Source organism: Ailuropoda melanoleuca, chromosome 5 (assembly GCF_002007445.2).
Source record: "Ailuropoda melanoleuca isolate Jingjing chromosome 5, ASM200744v2, whole genome shotgun sequence".
NCBI lineage: Eukaryota > Metazoa > Chordata > Mammalia > Carnivora > Ursidae > Ailuropoda > Ailuropoda melanoleuca.
The window spans coordinates 50,272,543-50,295,095 of NC_048222.1; the positions used below are offsets into that span (position 1 = coordinate 50,272,543).

At 37.4% G+C, this 22,553-nt stretch overlaps 1 protein-coding gene across 5 annotated transcripts in view; it reads right to left on the minus strand.

Moving 5' to 3' along the window:
* Window positions 1-22,553, minus strand: part of TEX9 (testis expressed 9) — a 65,845-nt gene that overhangs the window by 384 nt on the left and 42,908 nt on the right. For 4 of the 5 annotated variants that reach the window (XM_034660941.1, XM_034660943.1, XM_034660945.1 and 1 more), the window contains one exon: window positions 215-506. In XM_034660941.1, coding sequence (XP_034516832.1) covers window positions 255-506 — 252 coding nt within the window. In that variant the 3' untranslated portion in view covers window positions 215-254. Of the gene's footprint in view, window positions 1-214; window positions 507-22,553 lie in introns of those variants that run through there. The other variant, XM_034660942.1, reaches the window with a different exon arrangement.

Genomic DNA, 22,553 nt, shown 5'->3' on the forward strand with positions numbered 1-22,553 from the left:
GAAAGTGGCAGAACCGTGACTTTGTATCTTCTCACCACGGGTGACTGGTGTGTACAGAAGGGAATAGTGGTTTGGAAATCAATCTTCAGTGTTCCAAGAGGCAAACCAATTCCCTAAGATAGTTATTCTTGTACATACTTTAATTAAGGAGTACCCATACTGTATTTCTAGTCCCATTTGCCACATTACTATTTACTTGCATGAAAATATCCACTGCTTGGATGATACATTATATATAAATCTTATTATGTATGTTATATAGATAAAATTTTGTGCTTAAGCATGTCAAAATAAAAAGCTAAAGTAGAAATAACTATTTTAGTAGAGTGGCCCAAATAATATCTATGATTTAACTGTGTTTTTAGACTCACCTTCTGCCTTTTTAAAACATCAATTAATTTTAATTGTTTCTTCAACCCTATCATTAATTCCCCTTTTTGTTTTTCTAGCTTCTTGTTTTCGGATTTTAATGCTTCAATTTTTTTGTGTTCTTCATTGGCTATATCCTGCAAAAAAAAAGAAATCCCATATAGTCTTCAGTCTTTTATTAAAAATATTGCCACACTAGTAATAACTATCTTTAACTGAAATAAAAAATTTTTGTAAATTTTCTTTGTATTACTGAATAATTGTAACACTGATAACTTATAATGATGCTCATGTCTCACACATTTAAACATTCTAGAAATAATTCAGTTCTAATTCCAGTAATGGTAGTTTGTAGTAGACCAACTCTGCTGGGGGTAACAAAAACATATTTGAAGGTATAGATGAGTAATCAATAGTGAGCAGAAACTGGAGGTGATTGATATGATCCTTGAGAAAAGTGAAATACACTGGCTGAAGTCCATATTCAGTTGGCTTCTGAGAGCACTTTCTACTTCATGGGTTCATAGGAGATAGACCTTGAGGAAAAAGTAGCAGTCTGTCTTACTGGTCTGAGGAATGAGACAACAGGGTTGCCAGGGTGGTAGAAATTTCCTAGAAAGAAAAGAAAAATCCTAGAAAGAATGGAGCCCTCAAAATTCCCTCAAATCCCTGGCAGACACCTGAATACCCCATGTGCAGGGTGAGACCCCCTAGGAACACATGAAAGGCAACAGCTGTGGTCTAAGAGCTGAGCAGAGAATTCAGCCACAGGCCTGACAATGGAGAGAGAGTTTGTTATCTTGGCAAAAATTACCTGAACGAGCTCTGCGTCAATTTGGACAATGCAGAAAAAGGACCCGTGAACTCTGATAGGTCAGTAGAATTTAAGTACGGGAAGATCTTAAATGTTAAAGAAAGCATTTCAAGCGAAAGGGCCATGATACCAGAAGGAAATCTGAATTTATGTACATATAAAAAAAAGTACCAGAAATAACATAATAAATATTAGCACACTTTAAAAAAAAATCTCTTTAAAAGATGATTGACAGTGATGTCACCAAGACGGCAGATAAGGAAGTTCCAGGCCCTTGTCCCCTAACAAACACACATGGAAACACTGACAATACAATGGAGTGTTGTCAGAACTACAGAAACCAATTAATTAAGCAGCAGTAACAACCAAACACCTAAACAAAAAGCCACATTCAAAATGATAGGAAATTTCATGGCATTTATGCTCATCCTCTTCCCTTACCCTCCTGGCATAATGGAAGGAAGCCTTTTAATTCATGGAAAGAAGAGTAGAACTTGCTTGTAACGTTCTGACTTGTCTGGGGATTGCTTGAGAGACTGTCTTGCCTGACTCTGAGCACTGACCGAATGGTGACAGTTTACATACCAGGTTGGAGGCTGGTGAAAGCAGTGGTGGAACTGCCGCACAGGGGGCCTTCAGGGGGGTCTTGCAGAACCATGAAGGCCTAGGGGCAAGAGATTATGGCTCCAGGAATAAAATAGAACAACTAAGACCCTGAAAAAAAGCAGGGCTGAGACTCCTAGGAAATTAAGACATTTAAATGACAAACGAGCTTTAAGACACATGGCAAACAATACAAAATGGTAATGGAAGTTCTTCCCCATCAGTAATAACTTGAAATGTAAATGAATTAAACTTCCCCTAGATTGGATTTAAAAAACAAGATTGAACTGTATAATGTCTACAAGAGACTCACTTTAGATCTGAGGACATACACTGAAAAATGAAAGGATGAAAAAATATACTGCATGCAAATAGGACCCAAAGGAAGATAGGGGTGGCTATAATAATATCAGAAAAAATAGACTAAGTCGAAACAGTTATGAGAGACAAAAAGGCCATTATATAATAATAATATGCTTGATTCACCAAGGAATTATAACAATTATATATGCACCAAACATCAGTTCCTAAATATATGAGGCAAACACAGAACTGGTGGAAGAAAAAAAACAGCACTGCAGTTATAGTAGACTTCAATACCCGACCCATGAATAGAACCAGAAAGAGCAATAAGAACAGTACTTGACAACCCAACAGACCAACTGGAGCCAAAAGACATATATAGTACATTGCCCCCAACAAAAGCAAAGTACACATTTTTCTTCCCCCCCCCCCCAAACTTTTAGAGAGTGAGAGAGCGCAGGGCAGAGGGGAAGAGAAAGAGGGACAGAGAAACCCACACAGACTCTGCTGAGTGTGGAGCCGGATGCAGGGCTTAATCTCACCACCCTGAGACTACAACCTCAGCTGAAACCAAGAGTCAGCGCTCAACTGTACCACCAGATGCCCCAAAATGCACATTTTTCTTAAGTGCACAGGGAGCATTCTCCAAAACACATCATGTTGGGCCACAAAACAAGTCTTAGTACATTTTAAAAGACTGAAGCCATACAAACTGTCTTTCCTGTTCACACTGAAATGAAACTAGAAATCAACAGAAGGAAAATTGGAAAATCCACCAATATGTGGGAATTTGTACTCTTAACCAATGGGTCGAAGAAGAAATCACAAGGAAAATTAGAAAATATCTTCAGATAAATGACAATGAAAACACAACGTACCAAAACTTATGGGATATAATGAAAGCAATGCTAAGGGGAAAATGCATAGCTATAAATGCTTAACGTTGAACAAGAATAAAGATCTCAAATCATAACTAACTTTACAACTTAACTAGAGAACTAAACCCAACCCTAGTTGAAAATAGGAAACACTAAAAATGAGGGCAGAGATAATGAAATAGAGAATAAAATAACAGTAGAAAAAAAATCAATGAAACCAAGAGTTGGCTCTTTGAAAAGATCAGCAAAATTGACAAGCCTTTACTTAGACTACGAAAAAAAGAGAAAAGACTCAAATAACAGCAGAAATGAAAGGGGATTTTACAACTGACTTTACAGAAATAAAATTGTAAATGGAAGAGTAACACTACAACTGAAACCACAGAAATAAAGAGGATAAGGGAATACTCTGAACAACAGGATACCAATAAGCTGGATAAACTAGACAAAATAAATTCCTAGACACTCCCCAACTACTAAAAGTGAATGATGAAGAAACAGGCAGTTCAGGGAATCCAAACAAATATGTAACTAGTTAGGAGACTGAAGGAATACTCAAAAACCTATCAACAAGGAAATACCCAAACCAGATGGCTTCACTGGTGAATTCTACCAAATATTTAAAGAAAAATTAACACCGAGAAGAGTCCAAGATGGCAGAGGAGTAGGAAACCTTAATTTCATCTGGTCCCAGGAACTCATTTAGCTAGCTATCAAATCATTCTGCACACCTGCGAACTCAACCTGAGATCGAAGAAAATAGCTGCAACTTTACGAATAGAAAAGCGACCACTTTCTGCAAGGTAGGAGGTGCGGAGAAGTGAATGTGAGGTGATACACAGGAAGACAGACCGCAGGGGGAGGGAGCCTCCATCAGCCGCCTACCGGCAAGTGCTACAGCAGGAGCACAAAAAGGGAACTTGGAGAAGTCAGCTCCAGTGAGGGATGTCGCTCTGGTGGCTAAGCGGGAGAGGGAACCCTCGCTGGGACAGTGTGGTCTCAGGACCCTTGGGGTCACAGGAAGACCAGGGGTGCCTGGGTGCAGCAGAACTCCCAGGTATTGGAGGAGCGAAGCCGGCTGCAGAGTGAGCAGAGGAGTAGGCTCTCAGCTCGGGGTGGCCATAAACTGTGAGTCGGGCCACTGCTCTTCCACCGGGCCCAAACAAGCGACAGATCTGGGGAGAGCCCCATTCCTCCTCCAGGAAGAGCAACCCGTGAGCGTGCTGCACAGCCTGCTGGGTTTGGAGACTCCAAACAGGGCTGTGTGCCAGAGACAGAAACAGTCGGTCACAGGGCGGAGACCAGGGGACAGGAGTGACTGACTGCTTTTTTCTGAGGGCACACTGAGGAGCAGGGGCCCGAGCTCTCAGCTCCAGGGCCAGAGACTGAGAGGCCGTCATTTTCATTCTCATCCTCTAAAGCTGCGCAGAAAGCCTTCAGAGAACAAAAGCTACAGAGAGCAAACCAGAGCAACGACTTAGCCTGGCCCCTGGCAAGGGTGGTGCAATTCTGCCTGGGGCAAAGACATTTGAGAATCAATGCAACAGGCCCCTCCCCCACAGGATCAGCAAGAACAGCCAGCCAAGACCAAGTTTAGGGATCAATGCAAACTGTAAAACCTCCAGCGCTAGGGAGAGTACAGCACATAGAATTCATGGCTTTTTCCCCATGATTCTTTAGTCTTTCAAATTTAATTTTTTTAATTTTTTAATTTTTCTTTTTAAAAATTTTTCTTCTTTCCCTTTTCAACCAACTTTTCTTCCTTTTTAAAAACCCTTTTTAATTTTCATTTTTACAGCCATATTCTATCCCTTCGTTGTATTTAACCTTATTTTTGTGTGTATGTGCGTGTGTGTGTGTACATCTATATATGTGCACAAGTTTTTCTTTCTTTAAAATTTTGGGGTGCAGTTTGTTCTAATAGACCAAAATACACCCAAAATCTAGTGTATGTCTCTGTTCTGTTGACCCACCTGATCATATTTTTTTCTCATTTTTTAAAAAAGTTTTTTAATTTTCATATTATAGTTACATTCTGTCCTCTCAATGTACTTAATTTTACTTTTGCATATATAAGTTTTTCTTTCATTGCAATTTTGAGATGTAGTTTCCCCTAACAAACTGACCAAATGACCAAAATACACTCAGAAGATAGTGTACGGCTCTGTTCTGTTCACCTGTTTATATCCCTTCCTTTTTTGTTCTTGTTTGTTTTTTCTTTCTTTTGTTTTTCGTTTTTTAATTTCCATTTTCACAGTTACAGTCTAACCTTTCATTGTATTTAATTTTTGTACATATACAAGTTTTTCCTCCGTTAAAATTTTGGGATCTAGTTTTCTAAAAAATAGACCAAAATACACACAGAATCCAGCATACAGCTCTATTCTGCTCACCAGTATGATTATATATATATATGTTTTTACCCCCCTGCTTCCAGGTCTCTTCTGATTTGTTTAGTGTATATTTCTCTGGGGTCCTTGTTGCCCTTTAGTATTTTAGTATTTTGTTCTCTCGTTATCTATTCTTCTCTGGACAGAATGACAAGAAGGAAAAACTCACCTCAAAAAGAACAAGAGGCAGTCCTGACTGCCAAGGACCTAATCAATATGGACATTAGTAAGATGCTGGAACAAGGAGTTCAGAATAATGATTATAAAGATACTAGCTGGGCTTGAAAAAAGCATTAGGACACAAGAGAATCCTTTTCCGGAGTAATAAAAGAACCAAAACCTAACCAAGTCAAAATAAAAAAGGCTATTGAGATGCAATAAAAAATGGAGGCTCCAACTGCTATGATAAATGAGGCAGAAGAAAGAATTAGTGATTTAGAAGACCAAAGGATGGAGAACAAAGAAGTTGAGAAAAAGAAAATCAACTACTGGATCACAAGGGGGAGAATTCAAGAGATGATACCATAAAACGAAACAATATTAGAATAATTGGGATCCCAGAAGCAGCAGAAAGGAGAGAGGGGGGCAGAAGGTATACTGGAGCAAGTTATAGTGGAGAACTTCCCTAATCTGGGAAAGGAAACAGGCATCAAAATTCAGGAGGCACAGAGAATTCCCCTCAAAATAAAAAATAAGTCAACTCCCTGACATCTAATAGTGAAACTTACAAATCTCAGCAACAAAGAGGAAATCCTGAAAGCAGCTTGTGACAAGATGTCTGTAACCTACAAGGGTAGAAACATTATAGGTTGGCAGCAGACCCATCCACAGAGACCTGACAGACCAGAAGGGGCTGGCATGATATATTCAGGTAGTAAACAAGAAAAATATGCAACCAAGAATACTATCTCTAGCTAGGATTTCATTCAAAAACCTTCCAGGACAAACAGAAACTAGAAGAATTTGTGATCACCAAACCAGCCCTACAAGACATACTGAAAGGAATATCTCCCCTAGGCAAAGAGAGAGCCCAAAAGGAACACAGACCAGAAAGGAACAGAGACAGTTTACTGTAACAATCACCTTACAGGGAATACAATGGCACTAAATTCTTATCTTTCAATAGTTACCCTGAATGTAAATGGGCTAAATGCCCCAATCAAAAGATACAAGGTATCAGATTGGATAAAAAAGCAAGACCCATCAATATGCTGTCTGCAAGAGACTCATTTTAGACCCAAAGACACCTCCAGATTGACAGTGAGGGGGTGGAAAACTATCATGCTAATGGACATCAAAAGAGAGCTGGCGTGGCAATCCTTCTATCAAACAAATTAGATTTTAAACCAAAGACTGTAATAAGAGATGAGGAAGGACACTATCATAATTAAAGGATCTTATCCCATGAGGAGATCTAACAATGTAAATATTTATGCCCCTAAACTGGGAGCAACCAATTATATAAACCAATTATTAACAAAATCAAAGAAACACATCAATAACAAAATAGTAATAGTGGGGACTTTAACACCTCACTCACTGCAATGGACAGATCATCTAAGCAGAAGATCAAAAAGGAAATAAGGTCTTTGAATGACACAGTTGACCAGATGGACTTCACAGATGTATCCAGAGCATTCCATCCTAAAACAACAGAATACACATTCTTCTTGAGTACACATGGAACATTCTCCAGAATACATTACAGCCTGGGTGACAAATCGGATCTCAACCAGTACCAAAAGACTGGGATCATTCCCTGCATATTTTCAGACCACAGTGCTTTGAAACTGGAACTCAATGACAAGAGAAAAGATGGAAAGAATTCAAATACATGGAGGCTAAAGAGCATCCTACTAAAGAATGAATGGGTCAACCAGGAAATTAAAGAGGAATTTTAAAAATCATGGAAACAAATGAAAATGAAAACACTACTGTTCAAAACCTTTGGGATGCTGCAAAGGTAGTCCTAAAAGGGAAGTATATAGCACTACAAGCCTTTCTCAAGAAACAAGAAAAGTCTCAAATACACAACCTAACCTTACACCTAAAAGAGCTGGAGAAAGAACAGCAAATAAAGCCTAAACCCATCAGGAGAAGAGAGTTAATAAAGATTAGAGCAGAAATCAATGTAACGGAAACCAAAACAACAGTAGAATAGATCAACAAAACTAGGAGCTGGTTCTTTGAAAGAATTAATAAGATTGATAAACCCCTGGCCAGACTTATCAAAAAGAAAAGAGAAAAGGGCCCAAATTAATAAAATCACGAATGAAAAAGGAGAGATCACAACGAACACTGAAGAAATACAAACAATTATAAGAACATATGAGCAACTATATGCTAACAAATTAAACAATCTGGAAGAAATGCATGCATTTCTAGAGACATATAAACTACAAAAACCGAGCCAAGAAGAAACAGAAAACATGAACAGACCCATAACCAGAAAGGAAAATGAAGCAGTAATCAAAAATCTCCCAACAAACAAGAGCACAGGGACTGATGGCTCCCCAGGGGAATTCTACCAAACATTTAAAGAAGAATTAATACCTATTCTTTTGTTTCAAAAAATGAAAATGGAAGGAAAACTTCCAAACTCTTTTTAAGAAGCCAGCATTAACGGTGATCCCCAAACCAGACAAAGACCCCACCAAAAAGAATTACAGACCAATATCCCTGATGAACATAGATGTAAAAATTCTCACCAAAATACTAGCCAATAGGATCCAACAGTACATTAAAAGGATTATTCACCATGACCAAGTGAGATTTATTCCTGGGCTGCAAGGACGGTTCAACATCCACAGATCAATGTGATACACTATGTAAATTAAAAAAAGGACAAGAACCATATGATCCTCTCAGTAGATGCAGAAAAAGCATTTGACAAAGTACAGCATCCTTTCTTGATTAAAACTATTCAGTGTACAGAGGGCACATACCTCAATATCATAAAAGCCATCTATGAAAAACCCACAGCAAATATCATTCTCAATGGGGAAAAACTGAGAGCTTTTCCCCCAAGGTCAGGAAACATGGCAGGGATGTCCACTCTCACCACTGCTGTTCAACATAATACTAGAAGTCCTAGCCTCAGCAATTAGACAACTAAAAGAAATAAAGGGTATCCGAATCAGGAAAGAAGTCAAACTCTCACTCTTTGCAGATGACATGATATTTTATGTGGAAAACCCAAAAGATTCCAACCCCCAAATTTCTAGAACTCATACAGAAATTCAGCAAAGTTGCAGGATATAAAATCAATGCACAGAAATCAGTTGTATTTCTATACACTAACAATGAGACAGAAGAAAGAGAAATCAAGGAGTCAATCCCATTTACAATTGCACCCAAAACCATAAGATACCTAGGAATAAACCTAACCAAAGAGGCAAAGGATCTGTACTCAGAAAACTAGAATACTCATGAAAGAAACTGAGGATGACACAAAGAAATGGAAAAACATTCCATGCTCATGGAGTGGGAGAATGAATATTAAAATGTCTATGCTACCTATAGCAATCTACACATTCAATGCAATCCCTATCAAAATACCATCAACTTTTTTCACAGAACTGGAACAAATAATCCTAAAATTTGTATGGAACCAGAAAAGACCCTGAATAGACAAAGGAATGTTGAAGAAGATAACCAAGGCTGGTGGCATCACAATTCTGGACTTCAAGCTCTTATTACAAAGCTGTAGCCATCAAGAGAATACAGTACTGGCACAAAAACAGACACATAGATCAATGGAACAGAACAGAGAACCCAGAAAGGGACCCTCAACTCTACGGTTAACTAATCTTCAACAAAGCAGGAAAGACTATCCAATGGAAAAAAGATAGTCTCTTCAACAAATGGTATAGGCAAAATGGGACAGCCACATGCGGAAGAATGAAATTGGACCATCTCCTTACACCATACATAAAAATAGACTCAAAACATATGAAAGACCTAAATGTGAGACAGGAATCCATCAAAATCCTTGAGGAGAACACCGGCAGCAATCTCTTCCACCTCGGCCACAGCAACTTCTTGTTAAACATGTCTCCAAAGACAAGGGAAACAAAGGCAAAAATGAACTATTGCAACTTCATCAAGATAAAAAGCTTTTGCATGGCAAAGGAAACAGTCAACAAAACCAAAAGAGAATGGACAGGATGGGAGAAGATATTTGCAAATGACATATCAGATAAAAGGCTAATATCCAAAATCTAGAAAGAACTTACCAAACTCAACACCCAAAGAACAAATTATCCAATCAAGAAATGGGCAGAGGATACGAACAGACATTTCTCCAAAGAAGACATCCAAATGGCTAACAGACACACGAAAAAGTGCTCAACATGATTTGGCATCAGGGAAGTATAAATCAAAACCACAATAAGATACCACCTCACACCGGTCAGAATGGCTAAAATTAACAAGTCAGGAAATGACAGATATTGGCGAGGATGCGGAGAAAGGGGAACCCTCCTGCACTGTTGGTGGGAATGCAAGCTGGTGCAGCCACTCTGGAAAACAGTATGGAGGATCCTGAAAAAGTTGAAAATAGAGCTACCCAACGACCCAGCAACTGCACTACTGGGTATTTACCCCAAAGACACAAATGTAGTGATCCAAAGGGGCACCTGCACCCCAACGTTTATAGCAGCAATGTTCACAATAGCCAAACTATGGAAAGAGCCCAGATGTCCACTGACAGATGAATGGATAAAGATGTGGTCTGTATATACAATGGAATATTACACAGATGTCAAAAATTGAAATCTTGCCATTTACAATGATGTGGATGAAAGTAGAAGGTATTATGCTAAATGAAATTTAAGAAACAAGGCAGAGGATCATAGGGGAAGAGAGGAAAAAATAAGATGAAACCAGAGAGGGAGATAAACCATAAGAGACTCTTAATCTTAGGAAACAACTGAGGGGTGCTAGAGGGGAGGGTTGGGGTGGCTGGGTGATGGACATTGGGGAGAGTATGCATTGTGGTGAGTGCTGGGTGTTGTGTAAGACTGATGAATCACAGACCTGTACCCCTGAAACAAATAATACATTATATGTTAAAAAGCAAAACAAAAAAAAATTTATATAAAAAATGAAGAAAAATTAATACCAATCATCCTCAAATTCTTTCCCCAAATTGAAGAGACCAAAACACTTCCAAACTCATTCTATGAAAGCCAGCATTAGCCCGATACCAAGGCAGACAAAAACATGACAAAAAAACACTAAAGACCAATATCTCTCACAAGTACTGATGTGAAAATCCTCAACAAAATAATAGCAAACTGAATTCCAAGGTACATGTAAAGGATTATACAGAACAACCCAGTGAGATATATTCCTGGAAGCAAGGATGGTTGAATATATGAAAATCAACCAATGTAACTTACACTCCACATAAACAGAATGAAGGAAAAAAAAACCCACACAATCCCTCAATTGATGAAGAAAAAGCATATAAGAAGATTCAACACACCTTCATGATAAAAACACTAAACAAAGAACAGAATGATACTATTTCAACATAAGAAAAGCCATATATGAAAAGCCAACAGCTAACAGACTGGAAGCTTTCTCTCTATGATCAGAAACAAGACAAGATACCTGCTTTTGCCACGTTTACCCAACATAGTCTTGGAAGTCTTGGTCAGAGCAGCTAAAGAAGAAAAATAAATAAAAGGCATCCAAATAAAAAGAAAGAAAGATTATTTCTGTTCACAGATAACACATGTATGTAAAACACCCTAAAGATTCCATGAGAAAACTGTAAGAATAAATTCACTTGGTAAAGCAGCAAGATACAGAATCAATAAACAAAAGTTACATTTTTATATACTAACAATGAATATTTCTAAAAAGTAATGACCATCAGAAAGAATAAAACACTTAGGAATAAACATAACTAAGGAGCTGAAAGACTTTTACTTCAAAACACTGCTGGAAGTATTTAAATGCAAATAAATGGATGGAAATTCCGTGTTTGTGGACTAGAAAGACTTAATATTGTTATGATGCCAATACTACCCAAACGATAGTTATATATTAAATGAAATCTCTATCAAAATCCCACTTGTGTTTTTTACAGAAATAGAAAGATCCATCCTAATATTAATACGGGATCTCAAAAGACCACAAATAGCCAAACAATCCTGAAAATGAACAACAAAGTTGGAGGTCTCACACTTCCTGATTTTAAAACTTATTACAAAGCTACAGTAATCAAAACAATGTGATACCTTCATAAAAGACACATATATATAGACCAATGGAATAGAGAGCCCAGAAATAAACATATGCACATAAGGACAAATGATTATTGACAAGGGTATCAAGCCATTCACTGGGAAAGAACATCGTCTATAATAAACAATGCTAGGAAACTTGTTATCTCCAAGCAAAATAATGAACCTATACCCTATCTCATACCATATACAAAAGTTAACTTATATTTGGTCAATGACCTAAATGTAAACCCTAAAAGTATGAAACTGTTAGAAGAAAACACAGAGGACATGGTACATGATACTGGATTTGGTTGTGATTTCTTGGATAGGACACCAAAAGTACAGGCAACAAAAGAAAAAATAAACTGGACTATATCAAAGGACAAAATGAACAGAGTGAAAGGCAACCGATAGAATGGTTTACAGATATTTACAAATCATGTATTTGATAAGGAGTTAATAGCCAGAATATGTAAAGAACTCCTCCAAATCAGTAACAGCACCATCCACCAATTGTGAGTCCTTTGCGTATTTTTTAGACATTTCTCTAAAGAAGATATATAAATGGCTAACTTCAAGCACATAAAAAGGTGGTCAAACCTAATCATTAGGAAAATGCAAATCAAAATCACAGAGAGAACCACCTAATAAACATTAGGATGACTACTATAAAAAAATAAAACCACACACACACACACACACACACACACACACACACACACACACACAAAAGTACTGGTGAAGATACAGAGAAATTGGAACCCTCATGCACCATTGGTGAGGATGTAAACTAATGCAGCAGCTGTGGAAAAGCAGTACGGTTGTTTCTTTAAAATGTAAAGATTTAATTTAATCTTATGATTAAAGTAATTCCACATGATATGATCCAGCAACTCCACATCTGGACATATACCCCAAATAACTGAAAGCAGGGTCTTAAAAAGATTAATTGTACACTCACGCTCATAGCAGGATTATTCATAATAGCCAAAAGTTGGGAACAACTCAAGTGTACACAGACTGGTGGATAAACAAAATGTGGTATATACATACAGTGGAATATTACTCAACCTTAAAAAGGAATGAAATTTTGGCACATGCTACAACATGGATAGAAGTGTGGACATTATAAGTGAAATAAGCCAGTCACAAAATGAGAAACATTGTATGAATCCACTTATATGAGGTACCTAGAATGGTCAAAATCATAAAGATAGAAAGTGGAATGGTGGTTGACAGGGGTGGGGAGAGGGTAATGGGGAATTGCTATTTAACAGACATAGAGTTTCAGTTTTTGCAAGATGAAAGAAAAGTTCTGGAGCTTGGCTGTACAAAAGTATACATGTGTGTAACACCATGAACTGTACACTTAAAATACAAGAGGGTAAATTTTATGTGTACTATGACAAAATTAATTTTTTTAATTTAAAAGATAATTCTTTAAACCAAAAAGTAACGATGCAGTGTGGAGTTTGTGTGTAAGTAAAATGTATGACAACAGCAAAAATGGCAGAAAAGAGGAAATGGAAGTATACTACTAAAAGGTTCTTACATTAGTCATAAAGTGCTACAATATTACTTGAAGGTAGACAATGATAAAGAAGTGTATGATGAATGCTAAAACGTGCATAGAAAAGTTGAGAATACAGGAGATAAATGGAATCATTAAAAGAATGTTCAAAAGGAGAGAAAGAAGAAAGGGGAAAGAAAGAAAATATGGGAATAAAAAACAAACAGGAAGTTAACAAAATTAAACCCAACTATATTAATAATCGCATTAAATGTAATGTTCTAAACATCCCACTTAAAAAGTCAGAGACTGTCACACTGAATGAATGAATGAACAAGTAGAAAGTACTCAACTATATGCTGCCTACAAGATATAAAGGAGTTTTACAAGTAAAAGGATGGAAAAAGATAAGCTAATGCTAACACTAACTAAAAGAAAGCTGAAGTGGGTGCCTGGAAGGCTCAGTTGGTAAAGCATGTGACTGAAACTCAGGGTAGTGAGTTCAAGCCCCTTGTTGGGCATGGAGCCTACCCTAAAAAATAACAAAAACAAAACCTATATAAAAAAGCTATAGTTACTTAATATCTAAGTATATATCAAACAAAGACTATTATGAGGAATATAAATTGTGTCACAATAATACAGTGTTCAACTCATTATAAGGACATAGCAATCTTAAATGTTAATATACCTACCATCAGACCTCAAAAGTACGTGATGCAAAAACTGACAAAACTGAAAAAGGGAAAATAAACAAATCCACAATTCTATCTGGAGATCAGTACCCCTGATAAAACAAGTAAACTAAAATATGTAAAGATACAAAACATTTGAATGACACTATCAAGCAACTGGACATAATTGATGTTTATTGAATGCTCCTCCCAATAAATGCAGAATATACATTCTTTTCAAGGGCACTGGGGACATTTACAAATTTAAATCACATTCCAAGCCATAAAACAAATCTCTATATATTTACAATGATTCAAATAAGAACAAATGCTCCAGGGAAGATCGAGTAGGAGGTCCCTAAACTAAACTCGTCCTGCAGATACAACTAGATAACACTCATATCAGTGCAGATAACCCAGAAAATTACCTGAGGACTGGCAGAACAAACTCCACAATTAAAGTAGAGAAAAGGCCACATCAGAAAAGGGTGGGAAGGGTAGAGATGCAGTTAGAAGCTGAACCCCACAGGTCTGGCCACCAGAGGGAGCAAGACACAGGCACAGAGCGGGGTTAGAAACAGACTATCATGCTGGGGAGCCCGAACAAGGAAGACAAAGGCCCATGGCATTTGGCTGTGAAAATCAGAGGGATGAAATTTCATGAGTTCTTACAACCAGTGAGACTTTAAAGCCTGGAACTTTAAAAATCAGCAGGCTCAGCTACGGGAGCGCCCAGGGAACAATAGGAAGCTGAGTCTCCGCCCTTAAAGAGACAGCACAACAAACAGCACCAGAGATACAGCTTAGAAGCAGCAGTTTGAAAAACATCTGGGGGCACCTGGGTGGCTCAGTTAAGGGTCTACCTTCAGCTCAGGTCATGATCCCGGGGTCCTGGGATCAAGCTCCACATCAAGTTCCCTGCTCAGTGGGGAGGCTGCTTCTCCCTCTCCCTCTGCTCCTCCCCCAATTCATGCCTTTTTCTCTAGCTTGCTCGCTCTAATAAATAAATAAAATCTTAAATAAAAATAAAGAAAAACAACTGGGAGAGTTAGTTACTAATTTCAGAGCTCCCTGAGGAACTTCTCTAAGAACAAAGGAGCTGGCAGACTCCACGTCCCTCCCCTTCTCCCAAGCATTATCACATGGCGGCCACCTGTGGGAACCAGCTCAGCATATGCATTCACTACCTAACTTGCTTACACTGTGCCCTGCTGCTTCCAGCCATGACTGGAATCCCTTCATTTTAGGTCCCCTCCCCCAGAAGAACAGTAAAAACTGCCAACACTGCATCTTCCAACCTCCCATAGAGGACATGCACACTTTGGTAAAACTGCACCCCTCACTCGCCTGCCCCTTTGCAACTTGCAGAGCAACCCACATGCCTGGTCTCCCCAGTAGCTGTGCATCCCCTGTAGAAGAGGACTGGCACCACTTTTTGAAAGTACACACCCTGCCTACTACATTCAAAAGCAGTAGAGGCAGCTGACATTCCTAACACTAGGAAAAAGAGGCAAAATGAGGAGACAGAGGAATATGTCCCAAATGAAACAACAGGACAAAATCAAAATGAAAACTTAAATGAAATGGAGATAAATATGCCTGACAGAGAATTTAGTAATGATCATAAAGATACTCACTGGACTTGAGAAGAGTGAAGGCTATTAGTGAGATCCATAACACAGAGATAAAAAAAGAACTGAAGTGAAGAACAAATAATTGAAATAAAAAATACAACTGATGGAATAAATAACAGCTAGAGGAAGCAGAGGAACAAATTAATGACCCAGAAGACAGAGTAATGGAAAGTAATCAAGCAGAGCAAAGGAGAGAAAGAAAATTATGCAAAATGAGAATAGACTTAGGGAACGCAGTGACTCCCCACATACAATATTTGCATTATAGGGATCTAGAAGAAGAAGAGAGAAAAAATGGAGAATATTTAATTAAAGAAATAAAAGCTGAAAACTTCCCTAATCTGGGGAGGAAACATATATCCAGATCCTGGAAGCACAGATACTACCCAACAAAATCGACCCGGGAGAATATTTAATTAAAGAAATGATGGCTGAAAACTTCCCTAATCTGGGGAAGGAAACAGATATCCAGCTCCTGGAAGCACAGCTACTGCCCAACAAAATCGACACAAGGAGGTCCACACCAAGACACACAGTAATTAAAATGGTAAAAAGCAGGGGCACCTGGGTGGCTCAGTCGGTTAAGCATCTGCCTTCTGCCTCAGGTCATGGTCCCAGGGTCCTGGGATGGAGCCCTGCATCGGGCTCCCTGCTCTGTGGGGAAGTCTGCCTCTCTCTCTCTCCATCTGCCTCTCTCCCCACTCATGCTCTCTTTCACTCTTTCTCTCTCAAATAAATAAAATCTTTTTAAAAATAAAATGGCAAAAAGTAGCGATAAAGAAAAAAATTTAAAAGCAGCAAGAGAAAAGAAGACAGTTACATACAAGGGAAAACTCCCTGAGGCTATGAGCAGATTTTTCAGCAGAAACTTAGCAGGCCAGAAGAGAATGGTGTGATATATTCAAAGTGCTGAAAGGGAAAAATCTGCAGCCAAGAATATTCAATAGAGTAAGGCTATCCTTCAGAACAGGAGAGATAAAGAGTTTCTCAGACAAAAACTAAAGGAGTTCATAAGCACAAACCAGCCCTACAAGAAATATTCAAGGGGACTCTTTGAGTGGAAAGGAAAAACCATTTGTGAGAGTATGAAAAGTAGGAAACATAAAAACAGTAAAAAATAAGTATATCTGTAAAAATCAGTCAAGGGATTCACAACATAAAAGGATGTAAAATATGACACCATAAACCTAAAACAGGGAAGGAGAAAAGAATGGATTCAAACTTAATTAACCATCAACTTCATATCGACTGTTATATGCTGAAGATGTTATAATACACACCTAATGGTAACCATAAATCAAAAAACGGTAATAAATATGCAAAGAATAGAGAGAAAGGAATCCAAGTATACCACTAAAGAGAGTCAGCAAACCATGGAAGAGCACAAGACAAGAATGAATCAGAGAAAAAATATAAAAACAACCACAAAACAAGTAACAAAATGTCAATAAATCCATATCTATCAATAATTACTCTGAAAGTAAATGGACTAACTGCTCCAATTGAAACACAGAGTGACAGAGTGGATTAAAAAAACAAAACACATATATATTTTCTACAAGAGACTTATTTTGGAACTAAAGACACCTGCAGATGGAGAGTGAGGGGATGAAGAAATATTTATTGTGCACATGGATGTCAAAAGAAAGCTGGGGTAACAGCATTTATATTGGACAAAATAGACTTTAAAACACTGTAACAAGACAAAGGACAATATATAATAATAAAGAGGACAATCCAACAAGAAGACACAATTGTAAATATTTATATACTCATCATGGGAGCACCCATATACATAAAACAGTTAATAACAAACATAAAGGACTAATCAATAGTAATACAATAATAGTAGGGGACTTTAACACCCAGCTTATATCAATGGACAGATCATCTAAACAGAAAATCAACAAGGAAACAGTGGCTCTGAATGACACAATGGACCAAATGACTTAACAGATACATTCAGAACATCCTAAAATAGCAGAATACACATATGGAACATATGGAGAGAATGGAACATTCTCCAGAGCAGACCACATTTAGGGCACAAAACAAGTCAACAAATTCAAAAAGATCAAAGTCATACCATGCATCTTTTCTGACCACAGTGCTATGAAACTAGAAATCAACCACAAGAAAAAATCTGAAAAGAGCACAAATACATGGAGGTTAAATAACATGCTACTAAAAAAATGAATGGGTCAACCAAGAAGTCAAAGGAAAAATAAAAAATTACATGTAAACAAATGAAAATGAAAACACAACAGTCCAAAATCTTTGGCATGTAGCAAAAGTAGTTCTAAAAGGGAAGTTTATGGCAATACAGGCCTACCTCAAGAAACAAAAAAATCTCAAACAATTTTACACCAAAAGGAGCTAGGAAAAGAACAACAAAACTCAGAACCAGCAGACGTTAGGAAATAATAAAGATTACAGCAGAAATAAATGTTATAGAAACTATAAAAACAAGAGAGCACATTGATGACACAAGGAATTGGTTCTTTGAAGAGATCAACAAAATTGATAAACCTCTAGCCAGACCTGGGGGTGGGGGGAGACAGGGAGTGAGAGAGAGGACTCAAATAAACAAAATCACAAATGAAAGAGGAGAAATGACAACCAACACTACATAAATACAAAGAATTTAAAGAGAATATTATGAAACATTATATGCCAACAAATTGGGACGACCTGGAAGAAATGGGTAAGTTCCTAGAAACATATAACCTACCAAAACTGAAACCAAAAGAAATAGAAGATTAAAACAGACTGATTACCAGCAATGACACTGAATCAGTAATCAAAAACTTCCAACACACAAAAGTCCAGGACCAAAGAGCTTCACAGGAAAATTCTATCAAACATTTAAAAAAAGAGTTAATACCTATTCTTCTCAAACTATTCCAGAAGCAGAAGAGGAAGAAAAACTTCCAAATTCATCCCTGAGGCCGGCATTACTCTGATACCAACATCAGATAAAGATACCACAAAAACAAAACAAAACAAACAAAATAACTATAGGCCAATATCTCTGATGAACATATATGCAAAAATTCTCAACAAAATATTAGGCAAACCAAATCCAACAATCCATTAAAAAAAAAAATTCAGGGGCGCCTGGGTGGCTCAGTCGTTAAGCGTCTGCCTTCAGCTCAGGGCGTGATCCTGGTGTTCCGGGATCAAGTCGCACATCGGACTCCTTGGCTGGGAGTCTGCTTCTTCCTCTCCCTCTCCCCTGCTGTGTTCCCTCTCTCGCTGGCTGTCTCTCTGTCACATACATAAATAAAATCTTAAAAAAAAAATTCATCACAATCAACTGGGATTTATCCTTGGGATGCAAGGGTGGTTCAATATTCATGAATCAATCAACATGATAGATCACATTACTAAGAGAAAGGATACAAACCATGTAATCATTTCAATAGATGCAGAAAAAGCATTTGACAAAGTACAACATCCATTCATGTTAAAAAAACCCAAAAAACAAAAAACACCTCAACGGTAGAGTAGGTTTAGAGAGAATATACCTAAACATAATAAAGGCCTTATATGAAATCCCACATCATACTTCATGGTGGAAAAAAGACCTTTTCCCCTAAGGTCAGGAACAAGACAAGGATGTCTACTCTCATCACTCTTATTCACCATAGAACTGGAAGTCCTAGACACAGCAATCAGACAACAAAAAGAAACAAAAGGCATCCAAATTGGTAGGAAAGAAGTAAAACTTTCACTACATGCAGATGATATAATACCCTACATAGAAAACCCTAAAGACTCCACCAAACAACTACTAGCAATGATAAATGAATTAAGTAAAGTCAAAGAATACAAAATCAATGTGCAGAAATCTGTTGCATTTCTATACACTAAAAATGAAGCAGCAGAAAAAGAAATTAGGAAAGCAATCCCATTTACAATTGCACCAAAAATAATAAGATACCTAAGAATAAACCTAACCAAAGAGGTGAAAGACCTGTACTCTGAAAACTATGTAACACTGATGAAAATAACTGAAGACAACATAAAGAAATAGAAAGATATTCCATGCTCATGGATTACAAGAACAATTGTTAAAATGTCCACACTACCAAAGTAATCTACAGATTTAATGCAATCCCTATCAAATGACCTCCAGCAGGAGTGCCTGGGTGGCTCAGTTGGTTAAGCATCTGACTCTTGATTTTGGCTCAGGTCATGATCTCAGGGTCGTGAGATCAATTCTAGCTTGGGGATCTGCACTCAGCAGGGAGTATGCTTGAGATTCTTTCCCTCTGCCCCTCCCCCAGCTCTAGCTCACAAATAATTTTTTTTTTTAAGATCTTATTCATTTGGGAGACAGAGAGACAGAAAGAGCACAAACAGGGGGAGAGGGAGAAGGAGAGGAAGAAGCAGACTCCCCGCTGAGCTGGGAGCCCGATGTGGGGCACAATCCCAGGACCTTGAGATCATGACCTGAGGGGAAGGCAGACACTTAACCATTTGAACGACCCAGGCACCCTAAATAAATAAATCTTAAAAAAAAAAAAATACAACCAGCACTTTTCATAGAGCTAGAACAAAAAATCCTAAAATCTGTATGGAACCACAAAAGACCCCAAATAGCCAAAGTAATCCTGCAAAAGAAAAATAAAACTAGAGGTATCACAATTGAAGACTTCAAGTTGTATTACAAAGCAGTAGTAATCAAAACAGAATGGTCCTGGCATAAAAATAAGACACACAGATCAACGGAACAGAATAGAGAACCCAGAAATAACCCAATTATATAGTCAATCTTCAACAAAGACGGAAACAATATGCAATGGGAAAAAGACTATTTAACAAGTAAAGTTGGGAAAACTGGACAGCTACGTGCAAAAGAATGAAACCTGAACACTTTCTTGCACCATACACAAAAATAAATTCAAGATAGATAAAGGCCTAAATGTGAGACCTAAAACCACAAAAATCCTAAAAGAGAGCATAGGCAGTAATTTTGACATTGGGTGTAGCAACATTTTTCAAGATATGACTCCTGAGGCAAGGGAAATAAAAGCAAAAGTAAACTGTGACTACATCAAAATAAAAACCTTTTGCACAGTGAAGGAAACAACCAACAAAACTAAAATGCAAACTACTGAATGGGAGAAGATATTTGCAAATGACACATCTTATAAAGGGTTAGTATTCAAAATATATACACAACTTCTACAATTCAAAACTCAAAACCAAATAATCCAATTAAAAATGAGAAGCATGAACAGACACTTCTCCAAAGACATACAAATAGCCAAGAGAACATGAAAAGATGCTCAGCATCAATCATCATCTAGGAAATGCAAATCAAAACCACAAGAGGTATCACCTCATACATGCCAGAATGGCTAAAATTAAAAAACACAAGAAACAAATGTTGCCGAGGACGTGGTGAAGAAGGAATCCTTGTGCACTGTTGGTGAGAATGTAAACTGGTGCAGCCACTGTGGAAAACAGTATGAAGGTTCCTCAAAAGTTTAAAAATAGAAATACCATATGACTCAGTAATTCCACTACTCAGTATTCACCCAAAGAATATAAAGAGAGTAATTAAAAAAGATAATATATGCATCTCTGTTTATTGCAGCATTATTTAACCAAATATAGAAATAGCTCAAGTATCTATCAACTGATGAAGGACAAAACAGAAGTGGTATAGGGGCGCCTGGATGGCTCAGTTGGTGAAGCATCTGCCTTCAGCTCAGGTCCTGATCCCAGGGTCCTGGGATCAAGACCTGCATTGGGCTCCCTGCTCAGTGAGGCATCTGCTTCTCCCTCTGCCTGCTGTTCCCCCTGCTTGTACTCATTCACTCTCTCTCTCTGCCAAATAAATAAATAAATAAAAATCTTTAAAAAGGTGGTATATATACACAATGAAATATTATTCAGCCATAAAAAGAATGAAATCTTGCCATTTGCAACAATGTGGATAAAGCTAAGAGTATAATGCTAAGTGAAATAAGTCAGTCAGAGAAAGACAAATACCGTATGACTTCACTCATATGTGGAAATTAAGAAACAAAATAAATGAGTATAGGAAAAAAGAGAGAGTGATTGAGAGAAAGAGAGAGAGAGACAAACCAAGAGTTAAGTATAGAGAACTGATGCTTACCGGAGGGGAGGTGAATAAGGTGATGGGTGAAATAGGTAATGGGGATTAGAAAATACACTTTTCATGATGAGCACAGAGTAATGTATAGAATTGTTCAATCACTATATTGTATACCTGTAACTAATATAACCTCTGTACGTTAACTATGTTGTAATTAAAAAAAAAAAACAACAAACAAGTGCACTATATGTCCACAATGGAATTAATAGTAAAGCTCTAGTAGGACTGAGCAGGAAAAGATGATTCAAATGACCAATATCAAGAAAAGGAAACCCATGAAAATGTGGGAGGAACATCACTATAGAGTCCACAGGTTTTCAAAGGACAATAAGGAAATAACAAATAAAAAGAAGTGAAACATGAAACCATAAAAATAAATTTGACAACATAGATAAAATGGACAGATTCCTTGAAAAACATCCAAATCACACAATAAGGTACTGGTAGTCTCTATACAGAATACTTCTGTATCTCTTAAAGAAAGTGAATTTGAAATTCAAAATATTTTCACATGAACTAAGGATGATTTTCTTTTATTTTGACAGGGTTAAATTTTTTACAAAAGAAAAATCTGGTGAAGAATATGCCATAGGGACCATATGTAGCCCACAAAACTTAAAATAGCTGTTAGCTGGCCCTTTACAGAAAACGTATGCCTACCTTTGGCCTATGTAGACTCCTAAGGATTCTAGAAAAAATGACTTTAGCAAAGTTTCAAGATACAATTTGAATATATAAAAGTAAACTGTATTTCTCTATTTTAGCAACAAGTAACTGGTAATTGAAATTTTAAAAATTTATAACATAAAGAAAGATTAAATACTAAGGGCTAAGTTTGAAAAAAATGTACAAGACCTGTATACTGAAAAAAAAAAAAGTAGATATGCTCTATTCATGATGTGAAAAAAAAAGTATTGTTAAGATGTCACTTTTCCCCAAATTGATCCACAGATTCAATGCAACTCCAAGCAAAACTCCAACAGGTTTTTTTGTAGAAATAGGCAAGGTGATT